At 38.1% G+C, this 16,565-nt stretch overlaps 1 protein-coding gene across 2 annotated transcripts in view; it reads right to left on the bottom strand.

Moving 5' to 3' along the window:
- The window catches only part of nid2a (nidogen 2a (osteonidogen)), a 48,704-nt gene extending 32,139 nt beyond the window's left edge, over positions 1 to 16,565 (bottom strand). The window contains exons 1-7 of one of the 2 annotated variants that reach the window (XM_081347108.1): positions 16,280 to 16,565; positions 15,026 to 15,328; positions 9,275 to 9,516; positions 8,137 to 8,621; positions 3,049 to 3,198; positions 1,283 to 1,528; positions 669 to 869 (exon numbers count right to left, since the gene is read on the bottom strand). In XM_081347108.1, the coding sequence (XP_081203234.1) occupies positions 669 to 869; positions 1,283 to 1,528; positions 3,049 to 3,198; positions 8,137 to 8,621; positions 9,275 to 9,516; positions 15,026 to 15,328; positions 16,280 to 16,495 (1,843 nt within the window). In that variant the 5' untranslated portion in view covers positions 16,496 to 16,565. The remainder of the gene's footprint in view (positions 1 to 668; positions 870 to 1,282; positions 1,529 to 3,048; positions 3,199 to 8,136; positions 8,622 to 9,274; positions 9,517 to 15,025; positions 15,329 to 16,279) is intronic. The other variant, XM_081347107.1, reaches the window with a different exon arrangement.

Here is a 16,565-nt window from a genome sequence, read left to right as displayed (position 1 = left end):
CATTTTCAAAAGGCCACACCTCTGTTGTCAGTACATTTTTTAATGGTTTTAAAAGAAGTCTCTTGCTCAATGCTCACAAAGGATGCATTTATTTGATAAAAAATACAGTAAAACCGTAATATTGTGAAAGATTATTAAAACTTAAAATAATGTTTTATTCTAATATGTTTAAAAAATATATATATATTCCTCTGATGGCAAAGCTCTAATTTTACTTCAGTCTTCAGTGTCACACGATCCTTCAGAAATCATTCAAATATGCTGATTTGGCGCTCAAGAAACATTTATTATTATTATCAATGCTGAAAACAGTTGTGCTGCATAGAAAACAGAATTTAGCAAAACTACGATTACATTATAAATGTCTTGATTGTCACTTTTGATCAACTGAATGAGTCCTTGGTGAATAAAAGTATTCATTTACTTAAAAATATCTTACTGACCCCAAACTTTTGAACAGTATACAGTATATACAGTATGTGAGTAATTTGATTAATTCATTCATATTGTGTAATTCATTTGATCTATTTAAGTGTATTCCATTGACAGTCCTGGTAGATATAAAAAAAAATTTGAAAGAAATTCCATCAGGAAAAATGCTCAGAAAAGGGATCAAACAAAGGTGGACAGATGTTTTTTACTCCCTAGTTACTCCCTTCAGAACTTACATGAAGGATAATACTGGTAAGTGTCCTTAAATGGCTCCATCTGCACTGTGGCACCAGGAGGGATGAAGGGAATACTGCCTTGTAAGTGAGTGTCCACATTGAGGTAGTTCTGGGTATCCAAACCCGTAGCTGTCTGGACGATGCTGAGACGCTGGTTACCGGGATAGAAGGTCACATCGGCACGACGAGTGAATTCAGCACCTGTGAAACAGAAATGTTCCTTTTCAACATAACTGTTTTAAAGGTCGTTAAAAAGCAGTGTTGTGGCTCACTCATTTTACTACAAACAAATATTAAGTCAAGAAATAAGATCCAGATGGGGGTTGTGACCCTTATAAACGGTGCTTGATGAACATTTGGGTCTTTTTCGAAAAGAAAAAAACAGGCTTTTTCATGCAAAGTGAAAACATATTATCATACAATGGAGCACCTGACTTAAATTAGGGGAAAGGGTTGTTGTACATGCCTTGGATATCAGTCTAGCAAAGCCCTAGTGGGACTCTATTAGTGAGAACAAAACCGCTAAGCCTAAAATCTCACAGCAGGAGGCCATGTGTTTTAACAAACATGCAACACCATAAAAGAGGTAGAAAATTAGATCATGACGGCCTCACCGGTGATACTGAAGCCATTAAGGCTGTTTGGCAGCTCTAGGGCAAAGAGCCAACCAAACAGACCTCCAATGGGGGCCACGGGCATGAGGGCCCAGCCCACCGGCTCCGGGACCTCACTGATGGCGGTGTACGCTCGCCCATCGCCAACCACGATGTAGGCGTGCAGGTCGATGCTGTCCAGCTGCACTGCTGTGCCACCCACCAGTACGGTCCCTCTGACCTTTCCATTCACACGATGAGGTGCACCTGAGGACAAGGTGAAGACCAAATCATGAAAATGAAAATCTTTTGCAAGTCTATGTGGATTGCTGATTAATTCCCGGAGTCAAGAACTAAATCTGAGAGGTTAAAATAAGGATTAAGTAGGCAGAAATGTCATTTTTATGTTTTTATTCGTCATTCTAAATGACCAATAGAGTGCTGCAGAGATTATGTTTTTTAGGCCAATCTGAAAGTAATGGTACGTCCAAGTCCTCCATAAAAGATTGCATGTACTTGCTGAGAATTACGTGTCGTAATTATGATGTCGGATGCGTTCAAGTCACTTTGGATTGAGCAAGATGGCGATGAAAAGAAATGAGTGTTTTGTGTTTTTGTTAAATTTATAAAGGTGCAGTAAATAGAATCATTGTATATTTTGTTGTAATTGTACAATACTATCGAATTTTGTACATGCAACTTATTTTATACTTAAACAAATTTTTTTTATTTACAATAACATTATTTATTTCAACAAATTTCCCAACAATACAGCCACTATTTTCTCACTAACATGCCCCCAACACAGAAACTCGGAAAGTTCTGAGTTTCCCACTTGTAATTACGACTTTGTGCTGGTGTTCAAGCGTGTTCAACTCGTAAACACACTCAACATGACTTGAATGCACCCTGGTTCCCTCAACAAAAAGCCAATAGGGTTTTTTCCATTGGCTTTTGGATTATTGCCCTCAAAAGCTCTAATTTCTCCAGTTACTCAGCTGTTTCAGACTGGTTTTGGAAGGTTTTCCCTCTCCACCACCTCCCTCACCGGCCACACAAAGCTCCTACTGTTCACACGCATATCCAACAGCTGAGGAAGCTTTTCCACTGAATATTTTCTCTCAGAAACAAATGTCTGTCATTCAGTACAAGCCAGACGTGCCGCTTTGAAACGGGGCTCAAGTTTTCTTTCACACTTAGGCTTGTAGTGGATGTTCACAGGTAGATTACAGTCATACAAGGCCAATGTGATGTCATTGTCTTGAAAAGATCCTGTTACTCAGGCCCCGTGAGAGCCGCAGAATGATTCACTGGGGAATTCCTGTCCAAAAGACTTTCCAAAAGATCAAGTGTTTCCGACATAAAACCTCCCACAAATTTGGCATGGCAGCCACAACTATTACAAAAGAGACTGTGGAAGAAGTTGTGGGTATTACCGCAGCCACTTAACACATGTGTTCGTCAATTACAGACAATTAGCACAAGAGTGAAGCTGTTAGTAAAAGTTTATGCTAGGAGACGTGGCTAGATTTGACAAGAAACAACTGCATGGAATCTGCATACCTAACCGGCCCAACGTGTGCGCCAAATCGAAATTTTATCTACAAATTCCTTTGCATTACAAAAATAGATGTTTTTACCTTTACAAATACTGTGTTGGAAAGAGAAACACTGGTAATCTGTCCCCAGAGGTTTACTGCAAATGTTGTTCATACTTTCAGAACAAGGTCATGTTATGTGTGGCTTTTACAACGGCTCTTTATACAACATTCCCGCTCCAGTCTTACCGTTTGGCAGGCAGTGGCGGCCGTTGCCGTAGAATCCTGAGTTGCAGTGGCAGCAGAAGCCAGTGGAATAGTCGGTGCAGTGTGCGTTCTGACTGCACTGCTGCTGGAAGCGATCGCACTTCTCTTTATTATCAGTTGAGTAATGGATCACTGCAGGAGAGACATGGAAAGACTGCTCATAAATAGGCTAGTAAAGTCGAACTTATCCACTGTTTAAGTCATAAGTCACATTCCTACACAATCTTAAATTCTCTCTGTATCGTATTATTAATTAGGGATGCATCGATATGAAAATTTTGGCCGATGCCGATAACCGATAATTAGGGCCCAAGCCCTGAAAGGGCGGAGGCCCTATTGTTTTCGTAAGGATTATTTTTTTTTTTTTTCTTCATTATTTTTTTTTTTGCCTTTTTGCCACTTTTGGGGCCCTTAACATGCTCAAAAACTCTTGAAATTTTGCACACACGTCAGAACCCGCGGCCATCAGGGCCGGGCTGAAGCTGGTACCGGGGCGTGGCAGGGGGGCTCGACAGCGCCCCCTGGAATGGGGTCCGAAAACTTGGTCCATAAATCAAACACGCTTGCATGTAATAATATGAAACTCAGTACACATATAGATCTCATCGGGCCGAACAACTTTCGTGCTCTAAGTTTTACAAAAGCCCAACAGGAAGTCGGTTATTATACGTTGTTTGGAAAACGCATACAATGGAATGTGAAATACTCCTCCTAGGGATTTCATCCGATCGCCACCAAACTCGGTGAGAATAAAGTCAAGACATTGAGGATGAATTCTTGCGAATGGATTTTTGATATCTCAAACGGTTTGGCCGTGGCGAGGAAACAAATTTATGGCGAATAATGGGACACAGGAAGTGTGTTATAACTTCTGCATACATTAACTGATCTTGATGAAACTTCAGCAGTGTGTTTGTTGTAAGAGGCCGATCACATGGATGTGACTATTGTGAGTCAAAGTTATAGCGCCACCAACTGGCAGCAGGAAGTGTGTCACTTTCAAAATTCTTTGAATTCACCCTCTTAATTTTACCCGATTTGCTTCAAACTTTATGTGTATAATGTAGACACACGGCAGATGTAGACCTGTGAAAGGATTATTGATATCTTAGATACTGTTGCCGTGGCAACGCATCAAACTTTAATATTCTTTTCGGATGCGTTTGAGACTCTTAGCATGCTTGAAATTGGATGAAACTCGACAGATACATCACATTTATTAGCCAGTAGACATGTGAAAAGTTTCAGAAACGGGCATGGCAGGGGGGCTCAACAGCGCCCCCTTGAACGGGGTCTGAAAACTTGGTCCATATATCAAACACGCTTGCATGAATTAATATGAAACTCGGTACACATATAGATCTCATCGGGCCGAACAACTTTCCCTCTGTCAAGTTTCACGCCAGCCCAACAGGAAGTCGGCTATTATGGGTTGTTTGGAAAACGCTTGCTGTGGAATGTGAACTACTCCTCCTAGAAAATTCATCCCATCCCCACCAAACTCGGTGTGCATGAAGTCAAGACATTGAGGATGCTAAATTGCGGACGGATTTTTGATATCTCAAACGGTTTGGCCGTGGCAAGGAAACGAATTTATGGCGAATAAGGGACACAGGAAGTGTGTTATAACTTCAGCATACATTATCTGATCTTGATGAAACTTCAGCAGTGTGTTCGTTGTAAGAGGCCGAACACAAGGATGTGACTATTGTGAGTCAAAGTTATAGCGCCACCAACTGGCAGCAGGAAGTGTGTCACTTTCAAAATGCTTTGAAATCACCCTCTTATTTTTACCCGATTTGCTTCAAACTTTATGTGTATAATGTAAACACACGGCAGATGTAGACCTGTGAAAGGATTTTTGATATCTTTAATACTGTTGTCGTGGCAACGCATCAAACTTTTATATTGTTTTTTGATGCTTTTGAGACTCTTAACATACTTGAAATTGAATGAAACTCGACAGACACATCACACTTATTAGCCCGTAGACTTGTGCAAAGTTTCAGAAACGGGCGTGGTGAGGGGCTCAGTAGCGCCACCTTTAGTCATAAATGGGGGGGGTTAGTTTTATCAACAGCAACAAAACTTGGTATGTGTATTGTTCTCATCAAGACGGACAACTTTCTAATTTACATTAACGATCTCTGACCAACAGGAAAAGAGATATTTTGGTTTGAATGTGGATTTTCTGAAGAATTTTCTCTCCCTCTCTCTGTGTCTCTGTGTGTGTGAGGGGAGGGGGGGATTTGACTATTGCTTTTATATTGTTAATCAAGGTTTCAGGGGCTTTTGGGGTCCTTAACGTGCTCAAAAACTCTTGAAACTTTACACACAGGTCAGAACCCACGGCCATCAGTGCCGGGCTGAAGCTGGTACCCGGGCGTGGCAGGGGGCTCAACAGCGCCCCCTTGAACACGGTCTGAAAACTTGGTCCATATGTCAAACACACTTGCATGAATTAATATGAAACTCGGTACACATATAGATCTCATCGGGCCGAACAACTTCCGCAGTCTAAGTTATTAGCTCCGCCCAACAGGAAGTCAGCTATTATGGGTTGTTTGGAAAACGCTTGCTGTGGAATGTGAACTACTCCTCCTAGAGAATTCATCCAATCGCCACCAAACTCGGTGTGCATGAAGTCAAGACATTGAGGATGCTAAATTGCGGACGGATTTTTGATATCTCGAACGGTTTGGCCGTGGCGAGGAAACAAATTTATGGCGAGAAAAGAGAAACACGAAGTGTTATAACTTCTGCATACATTAACTGATCTTGATGAAACTTCAGCAGTGTGTTCATGGTAAGAGGCCGGTCAGATGGATGTAACTATTGTGAGTCAAAGTTATAGCGCCACCAACTGGTAGCAGGAAGTGTGTCACTTTCAAAATGCTTTTATCAAAAGTGGGGGGGGTTACTTTTACCCACAGTTACAAAAATCAGTACGCATATTGGTCTCATCGAGCCGGACAACTTTCTAATTTACAGTCATTAGCTCCGAGCAACAGGAAGTCAGATATTTTGGTTTGAATGTGGATTTTTTGGATATGTCAGACTCTGAGTTTTTAGTTACTCCTCCTAAGTGGTTTATTTTATTCACACCAAACTTTTTCAACATGATAAAAAATACATTCAAGATTATATATATATATATATATATATATATATAAATATAGCTGCGAGCAGCGATGAAGGGCCAAAGCCGGCGGCACCGCCACCCCGGTGCCTTTAGGTAACTAAAGGCATCGGGGTTGCGGTGCCACCGGCTTGGGCCCGTAATCGCTGCTCGCAGCTATATTTTATATTTGAAAGCCGATAACCGATATATTGGCCGATAGATCTAAATCCAAATTTTTATATAATTTTTGAGAGCCTGATTACAAAAACCAAAGTCTCATCATATCCCAAGCACACAATTATAATATAATGATGTTCTCATTATAATTTTATGTAACCTATATGAAATACTAGCATGTTGCACTGTATTTTCCTCCTCAAAGTAATTCCAATCATATTTTCAGCAATTCAAGGCCAGTGCATACTGAAGTGTCTCAGCTGATAAAAATAATCCATTATTTATCCGCTTTAATATATCAGCCAAATTTTCTTATCGGGCCGATAACGTTAACATTAAAAATTAACATTTATCGGCCTATACCGATATGGTCACAGTACTTGCATCAAATAATCACAATAATCACAATACTTGAATCAAAATAAAGGTGCATTAAAAAATATTTTGTGATAAAAAAAAATATTTTTGATTGAATTTATTTTTGTTATTTTATTTTGGAAATTCATTTTGTGTAAAATTGTGTACGTTTCTGGTGTAAATGTTTATGTTGCTTTTTTGTTTACATTAAATTAAAATTTAATTTGCTAAACCAAAATAGAAAAACAAACATTTTAGAAATTAAATCAAATTTATTATAATAAACGTATTTTATTTCAGTCACGGTAGTTGCCAAGGCAAGTTTTTCATGTAATACTTATATTTTGTATTATTTTAGCTTTATTTCAATTATAAAAATGATTTTTTAATAGTTTTAGTTAACACCAACAACAACACTTTTAGCTTAACACACAATGCTATCCATATACATACATTAGAAAAGAGCAAAAGCTTGTCTGAGATGGCGTACGGCAATAGATGCTAAAGTAGGATTGGTCAGTAACATGTTTAAGGCGGGGCTTAGTGAAGGTTAAAGGTATAGTTCACTTTGAAATAAAATTTTGGTATGTTTTAGCTTACCTCAAGGGCATCCAAGATGTAGGTGTCTTTTTTTCCGCCGTAGTTTCAATTTTGATATTTTTAGGTCAAACCGTTCTTGTCTGTCAGTCATTTCATGCAGGTTTATGGTCACTGTCTCAAAGAGCATGCACAGAGTCCAAATTAAAACAATTCCCCATCGTCCAAATGAAACAATTCCCCATCGTAAGTACACATTGATGGCCTAAGACACGAAACGAGCGGTTTGTGTGAGAAAACAAACAGTATTTATATCGTTGTTATCTCTTGAACACAGCACACGTCCAAATGATCTGACGGCGCGGGCGGGTATAGATATATACATAGATGTCGCCTTAGCTACTGCAGTTCATTGGAACAAACCGTAGCCAAGGCGACATCTATGTATATATCTATACCCGCCCGCGCCGTCAGATCATTTAGACGTGTGCTGTGTTCAAGAGATAACAACGATATAAATACTGTTTGTTTTCTCACACAAACCGCTCGTTTCGTGTCTTAGGCCATCAATGTGTACTTACGATGGGGAATTGTTTCATTTGGACGATGGGGAATTGTTTTAATTTGGACTCTGTGCTTGTGTTTTGAGACAGTGACCATAAACCTGCATTATATGACTGACAGACAAGAACGGTTTGACCTAAAAATATCAAAATTGAAACTACTGCGGAAACAAAGACACCTACATCTTGGATGCCCTTGAGGTAAGCTAAAACATATCAAAAATTTATTTCAAAGTGAACTATCCCTTTAAATTAGCAAAGGTTCCATCTGTATATATCAGTATTGGTTATGGATAACAATAATTAAACTCTCACCTCCAGAGTCAAAGTTCACTTTCTCCTCAACACTGAACACTTGGCCACCAGAGGGGTGAGGTGGGTTGTCCTTCACACGGTTGGGGTACACCTGCAGAATTGCGTGCTTTGGTAATGGCCGCTGGGGCTGGGTCACATCCTCCGGGGGGAGATTACGGGGATCCGGATGAGGGAATTCGCCTGGACCTGACACTGAGGGCTGAAGTGGAGATTGACCAAGAGGGGTCTCCTGGTTGAGACGCTCCAGTAGGGAGGAGTCCTGCTCTGGCTTAAGGAACTCTGTTGTGGTGGGATCCTGGAAGTCTGGATCGATGGAGTACTCCTCCTCATCTGTATCTGTGTACTCTTCATCTGGAAACACAGCGTCCAGGTCTGGGGGAGCTTTGGTTAAAACAGCCTCATTCTGAGCAGGAACCACATTCTGGAAGGAATATCTGTTTCCAACGTGGAAAAGCCAAACTCCAGGCTCTCCTATGTTTCCCTTTCTGAGGAGAATTATAATATTAAATGATAATATTATCATTTTTATCATGGCAATTTATCAAATTAAAAATATTCAGAATAAGATTTTTTTTTTATTAATGCTTTTATTGTACTATATTAATAAAATATAATAAAATAATAATAATAAATGGATTTCAAATAATCATTTAATGTTTGTTCTGCTTTACCTGTTTTATAATTTGGGGAGATATACACCGTTCAAAAGTTTGGGGTCTGTATGTTTTTTTTAAATGAAATGAATCATTTTATTTAGCAAGAATGCATCAAAAATGACTAAAATATTATGCAGAACAACTGTTTTCAACACTGAAATTAATAATAAATATTGACATCTCTAATAGCATCTGAAAATTCAGCTTTGCCATCACAGGAATAAGTAACATTTTAAACATTAAAATAGAAAATATTTATTTCATAATATTTTACTGTGTTTTTGATTACATAAATGTAATCTTTCAAAAACTTTCAAAACCATAAAAAATAATACTACCAACCCAAAACTTTTGAAGAGTAGTGTATAGTGTATAAATGTTATTATTTATGAACACTAACTGATAACAGTTTATTTTATTTTCGAATAACTTTCTGTATTAATTCTAAAAGAAAAAGTTATTTTATTTTATGGTAAGCTTACTGGTAAAGGTTCTTGACGGACTGCTCGTTGGTGGTGACGCTGTAGTAAGGCCCCTCTGTCCGAGAAAAGAAGAAGTAGGACAGCTCTCCTCTGGTAAAGCCCACACGTGCCGGAAGCTCAATTTCGACATTGTAAGATTCTTTGGGCCGTGTCCCAAAAAACTGCAGGCCATCCTCAGGGTACAGAAAGAGCGCATAAGTATCCTTCTCATTGTACGCAAGCACCACTTGGAACGTGTTTATCTAAAAGAAAGAAGAGATGGCCATTACTCAGGGCTCCAGAATTCTTTGCAGCACTTTAGAAGGTAATAAAAAGACTTTCAAAACAAATCACCTGTAAATATTCCATTATATACTGTAAATCTATCGAACATGTTTAACTAAAGAACTTATTTTTCCTTACTTTTGGACAAAGTGATCTCAAAGAGATTTGCTTTCTGTGTACATCAATCTAGAACTTCAGCCGTAACCCAAATATGGTGTTTCTAACAGCTTCACTGATTTTACAAGCCAAGTGACCCACCAAAGGATTCCCCACATCAGTACTATCTGTTGCCTCCTTTTGGCCCTGTTTACACCTGGTATTAATATGCATTTTGGTCGATCGGATCACAAGTAGACAAGGGAGACAAATTCCAGTTTACACCTGGTATTTTAAATCTCTTTTGTCCCCTTTCAATCACTTCTGTCCTGATTTCTGTTAGGGGAGGGTCTAGAAGTGGGTAAATGTATGTTTTTTTTAGATCTTTCGATGTAATGGACAAAATAAGCTTGCACAATTTACATATGAACGTGCCTGGAGATGGCGGAAAAACATACGTTAGAAATGTTAGAAATCAGGAATGGTGAGAGAACATTGTGCTTGGTACATTTTTCATCTTCAAACCAAATTTGGGTTTCCAGCCGACAAAGTTTAAATCCTGTCTAGCTTGTTCACTTCCCAAAATGTTTACGCGTTAGGTCAGTAGGCAGAAAGTAGGCGGTCTTTTGTGGCTGTTTTTTGTGGCTGTTTGAACTCATTCAACCATATGTGCGTTTACTCTACGAAAGCAATCCGGTCGAATGCGTTTTCAACTAACTCTGGAAGTGGTCAAAAGTGACTAGCTAGACTAGCTCGAGACGTTTTAGACCCTGTTTACACCTGTATTTACCGATGTCCACTTGTGATCGATAAAAAATGTTTACAAAAAAATCTTTATACCAGGTGTAAACAGGGCCATTGTTGTTTTTCACACTTATTTTTACTGCACTTAACACACCACTAAAAAAGTTTTGAGAGTCTGTGACTCTTGGCCATGTCAACTGTGGCAGATATGATGAAGAGGATCAGAGGATATTATGTTAGCATTATTATTTATATACAGTTATAGTATTTATTCATATTTTGAATTAGCTTTAATACATTTATACATTTTTAGTTTCCATTTTATTTTTATTTTAGTTTTAGTCATTTTCGTACTTTCATTTAGTTGACAAGGCAACATTTCCCATTTCTCTCTCGTTTTATTCCAGCTTTAGTTCAATTGACAGTTTTTAATAGTTCACTGCCCAACTAGCCTCTCAATTGTGCCTGCAACACTTACATGCAAAATCAACATCAAAGGAAGTTTGCGATCCATTTTGCATTCATAATGTAAAATAATTCCAAATGAGCCTTGATATACAAATAAGGATGCTTGGTGCAGTTGCTGCATAAATGGAGCGAGTTACATTACATTTTCATCAAAGATTATGAAAGCGAGCATGTTTCTTCTTCTGAATAACTTGCAAAGATGAGTTGTTCCCAATAAGGTAAGGAATGCGCATTATGAAAATAAACTGGGTCTATTTTTTAAGCAAGCTTTTCTAACAAGACATCCTAATGATATTCAACCCAGATATTAAGATGCCCTTCCCCCTTTCCAGCCTCTCACGTACACACACACACACAGAGGTTGTGTGTGAAATTCCTCTCCTCTGTTTAGTAATCCAAGCTGTCCCCGAGTAGAGCTATCACCTCCACGAAACAACCCCCAATTCCAGAGAGACAATGCTGCATCTGGCTTTCAGAGAGCCTCGGGCTGCCTCATTCCCCAGCATGCATCCCTCCTCGATCCCCTCACCCAACCCTGCAGCCTTCAGCTTCAAACTCCTAATTGCAGGACCACACTGCCTCTGAGCAGTGCAGAAACACACCCATAAACAAGATCGTTTAAAGATGTTAAGGTGCGAAAAAGATATTAGACCCCCCCCAATGTAGGGGCTTATGAGCTTGAGATGGTACTACATCAATATTATCGAAATTACCGAAACAGATTGTTTAGGCTTTACAACAGCTCTAGGATAAAGTTATTGTCCAGCTAAAGTTAGTTTTGATTGATTGATTCACTTCCGTTGCGAAGATCATTAGTTATTAACTTAGTTTAAAGGTGGTATCAGTGATTTCAGGCCCAAAAATATTTTTATCACATTCATCTAATCTTTCCTAACGATCCGCTAGCTGCCCTAAACAAATGGTTTAGCCAAACACTCAAAACCAAAACAAATAGTGTTCCAACCAATCACCAACAGGGGGAGGGTGTTGTGAGGTTTTGTGCTCGTGCACGGCTGCACGCGAAGTCAGAGCTGAAGAAAAAGCTGGCTCAAAACCTCACAACACCCTCCCCCTGTCGGTGATTGGTTGGAACACTATTTGTTTTGGTTTTGAGTGTTTGGCTAAACCATTTGTTTTTGTGTGCAGATCTCAGAGCCTAGGCTGCCTACAGAGACGCGTTTTTTTGACGGCATGCTTATGGGGCGGGCAGCTAGCGGATCGTTAGGAAAGATTAGAAGAATGTGATACAAATATTTTTGGGCCTGAAATCACTGATACCACCTTTAACTTAACTCGCTAACACAACTTTACACTCTCTGGCCGCCCAGCCGCACAAAACAGTGCCTGGTGTCTCAAGAACGCACTCCCTGAAATAGGTTCGAAGGTGCAAACGATTATCCGTTATCTCTGCGCAAACCTCAAAAACGCAAACCCGTGAAAACGCAGACGTCACGCACATGCGCATTACGTGTTCAGTAATCCTCATCACCATCATAACATCAGTACTATTACAGTATTTTTCTTCATTATGTCTTATACAGTATATATAGTGACTATATATAGTCAAGTCACCTTTATTTATATAGCGCTTTTTACAATACAGATTGTTTTAAAGCAGCTATACAGTGATAACAGGAAAATATTGTTTTGTAAAAAAAAAAAAAAAAAAAAGTTTGTTTCTGCTGTACAGCAGATTTAGAAGAAAATAATGTTATAGTCTAACTTAAGTAAGTTCAGTGATGGTTCATTTTTGTTTTAAAAATGTTATTAATTTAGTTCATTTATATAATGTATATATAGCCGCTCTGGAGGAAACGGCTCAGTTCAGTTCTCAAATAATGGTGTCAATTCAGGCAGATCAATAATATTGTTGAATATTAAATGTTTAATATTATAGTATATATATATGTAAAATATTTTATTTATTTATTTTATTTTTTATTTTCTAAAACTTATTTCATTACTAATTTTAAGGATTTGAATACTTTTTTATTGTTATTTGTTATATTGTATACTGTGTTTCTTTTTCTTGTCAAACTTCATTTGTTTTGTGTATAAAGTCCAACATTTGTGAAGTATCACCTCCATAAGCCCGTCCTTCAGAAATCTGGAAGGGGCACAAGACCAGATATAGTGGTTCAAATCCCAAAGGAAAACAAGATATCATCCCGAGATTTCAACCATTTAGTCCCCCTGAGCTTCAGCAAACTGCAGAGAGACTGAGCGGAAGCGTAGTAAATCAACTCAAGGATGTGCTTTCTTCAAACAAGCCCTATGGCCTACAGCTATTCAACTGCAATCAAGTAAAATGTAGTAAGCAAACATTGCGTAAGATAGTAAACAGTTCTAAAAGCATGCAACCTTTTAGTCCGGAAAGATGACTGCAGTTTGACTTTCCTCCCAGTATCCCTGCAATGGGAGCTATCTATCTAGCTTCTACCAAGTGACTGGGCCAAAATACTGGAGTTTGATTGGATGCACTTTTATGTAAAAATGTTGAATGTTGAATAACCTATTTATTTTTTAATCCTAAATATGCTTAGTTGGCTAGTTGCATTTTATTATTTGCATTTAGCTTTGTTCTTTTTTCTGCTGAACAGAACCCAGTGGAACTCTTGGTGATATTTACTCTGAGGATACAAACATGAATATGAACATGGCATTGTGCAACCTCAACAAGAGAAGAAATGCTGCTTCCGGAACCAATGAACAACAAATGCTAATATTTTATGAGCAGAGCAGCTGTTTCTGCTCAGCAGTCTGGACAAGAGAGCCAAACACTAGACTCTAGTGACTAGAGGCTTGAAGAAGGACCCTCTCATTAATGCCCATTAGAGTAAAACACTGAAAACACTCAGAATTCAGTTCCATTTCAGCTCTGCAATCACTTCACTAACACATCAGAAGACTGACCGACAACTGTTACATTGCTAAATGGAAATATGGTCTGAATGTGAGATACATTTAGGATATGACCAGTCTACTGAGAAATTCACCTATAAATAATATAAAACTGGATTTTGTGCCTGTAAATGTGGTTCAACAGATGCATTACTGTGTAAAAGTTTGGGATTGGTAAGATTTTATGTTTTTTCTTCTATGCACACCACGGCGGCATTTATTTGATCAAAATTACACTAAAAGAATAATATTGTGAAATGTTATTACAATAAAAAACTTTTTGCTATTTTAATATATTTTAAAATATAATTTATTAATGTGATGCAAAAGCTGTATTTTCAGCATCATTAGGCTACTCCAGTCTTCAGTGTCACATGATCCTTCAGAAATCATGCTAATATGATGATTTGATGCTTGAAAAAAGTAAAAACCATGATTTTGTCAGGATTCTTTGAAGAATAGAAAGTTCAAAAGAACTTTTGTAACTTTATACATATTTTTTGCTGTCACTTTTGACCAATTTAATGTGTACTTGCTGAATAGAAGTATTAATTTCTTTAAAGAAAAAAAACTGTATAGTGTACACTTGATGATTACTTAAAATGGACCACAGAGCTGTTTTAATGGACATTTGGGAAAACCAATGCTAAATACAAATAATAAATACAACTTACCATTTTGTGTTAAGTTTGCATAGCAAAAAAAAAAAAAATGTTATTAATAAAAATAATCAACTTTATTACATTAATAAATATTACAAGATTTGACTATGTAACAATATTTGATTAAGTTAATAGATTATTAAATCTATACTTTCAATGTGTGATTTTAACTGCATTTTTTTCCTGTTTTCCTATTCTGGTACTCTGCTTGATGTCCGATGTAAAATTTGACCCTAGAAGCAAAGCCAGCTGGGAACCACTGCAAACTTAATTAGATTCAATACGCCCGTCAGGCCCCCTGAGAAACACTGTGGCTCTGATTATCTAAAACCTTCCAAGTCATTACTCAGCATTTCTGTGGTATGCGAGGTGTTGATAAAACCTAATCACTGAAGTGACGGGGACAATTAGGAGCAACTCAATCCCACCAATCGTTCCAGTGAATTGCAGGTAAAATGAAAGGCTGAAGGGCTCTGGGATAGATTAGCGGATTCTGGGAGACGCTATTGTGTGCGCAGCCCCCCCTCTAGGCCTGAGATTAGGACAGATGACCAGCTTTGATAACCTCTGCCTAAAAGGAGCTCAGGTAAAGCACCGCTTTAAGCAGTTCTCTTACCCGACTGGATGGGCCGGAGCTGCGGGTGACCTCCTCATAAGCTGACACGTTCTCCCAGGTGGCGATGAAGGCATGGGTAGGGGTGAACGTGGCATCTGGAAAGCCTCTCCTGACATCCGCTTCCGCCCGCTTCAGCACGGTAGGAGACTCCGTCTGCCGGTAGAAGATGGATCCTTTTCCTTTGCTGGTGTCAATGTCAGCCAGGAAGGGGGCGATGACAGGGAAGTCGGTGGGGAAGCCGTCATCCACGTACTGCTTCTCCATGGGAAGATCCTGAGTTGAGATGATTCCATTGGTGGCCACCTGGAACGAGACATTTAAAGACACTAAACAAAATGAAAACTGTCCATGATGATCTTAATCTGGGGTCATGTTCTTGCTGTTTTTAGAGTAAAATCATACATTCATTTTTGACCACTTTGGATTTAAATTAAAAAATGAGCTTAAAACGTTAAACTTTTAAATAATAATAAAAAAAATTCGTTACAGTTTATTTGGTAACACTTTATTTTACAGTGTCCGTGTTACATATGTTACATGTACTTACCATAGTAATAACAGCAACTTATGCATAATTACAAGCTAACCCTAAACCAAACCATAACCTTAATATTACTCAGTACTTAAATATATAATTACACTGTAATAATGACACTTTAAAATAAAGTGTAACCCTTTATTTTAAGGTGACATAGTTACATTGTAATTACTCAAGTAAGTACTGAGTAATAATAATTAACTGCATGTACTTACTATAGAGTTATGGTTAAGGTTTGGTTTAGGGTTAGTTAGGCTACTTGTAATTATGCATAATTTGCTGTTATTACTATAGTAAGTACATGTAGTAACGTGTAACTGTCACCTTAAAATAAAGTGTTACCAAAGCTTTTAAAAGCATTTAAATTCTAAAAACTATTTTAAAAAAACTGAGAAGAAATTACAAACATTACTGTGATAAGTACAGACAGAAATAAAAATGTCATATAACATAATAATGAAATTGTTTTACAGGGACATGCTCATCTAAAAATAACAACAAATCTTTTTAATATTACAGCATAATCATTTATTATTATTATTAGATTTTTGGAAATCTTAGACTTTGCTTAAAGTCTTTATACATACAACGTGATCTATCTACACAGCCTGATCTATTAATATGTATGTATTATATACTTGTTACAGTACGAGATACGCTAATTCTTTAGGCAAGACAACAACAACAACACATTATCAGACGCTTGATGTACTCACATATAAGATAGTGAAGGACGCCTCATAGAAGTACATGGGTTTGGTTAGCGTGATCACTTCAGAAGTCTCATCGTCCCCCTCTTGCAGAGTTACATCGCCGTAAAACATCCCATATGGATAGATGTCATGTCTGTGGATAGCTGTGACATGGTGAACTGTCCAGAAAAGTTGTAAAAAGAACAGCGTTGTTTTGCCCCACGTCATTTTAGTACACATGCAGCTTAGTATGCATGCGGCACACTCAGATTGAATGAGTTTGAGTGCGCGCTGATGATGTTGGGCATGA

This window comes from Scardinius erythrophthalmus (assembly GCF_964197995.2).
Source record: "Scardinius erythrophthalmus genome assembly, chromosome: 19".
Lineage (NCBI taxonomy): Eukaryota > Metazoa > Chordata > Actinopteri > Cypriniformes > Leuciscidae > Scardinius > Scardinius erythrophthalmus.
This window is presented reverse-complemented; position numbering and strand designations above follow the sequence as displayed.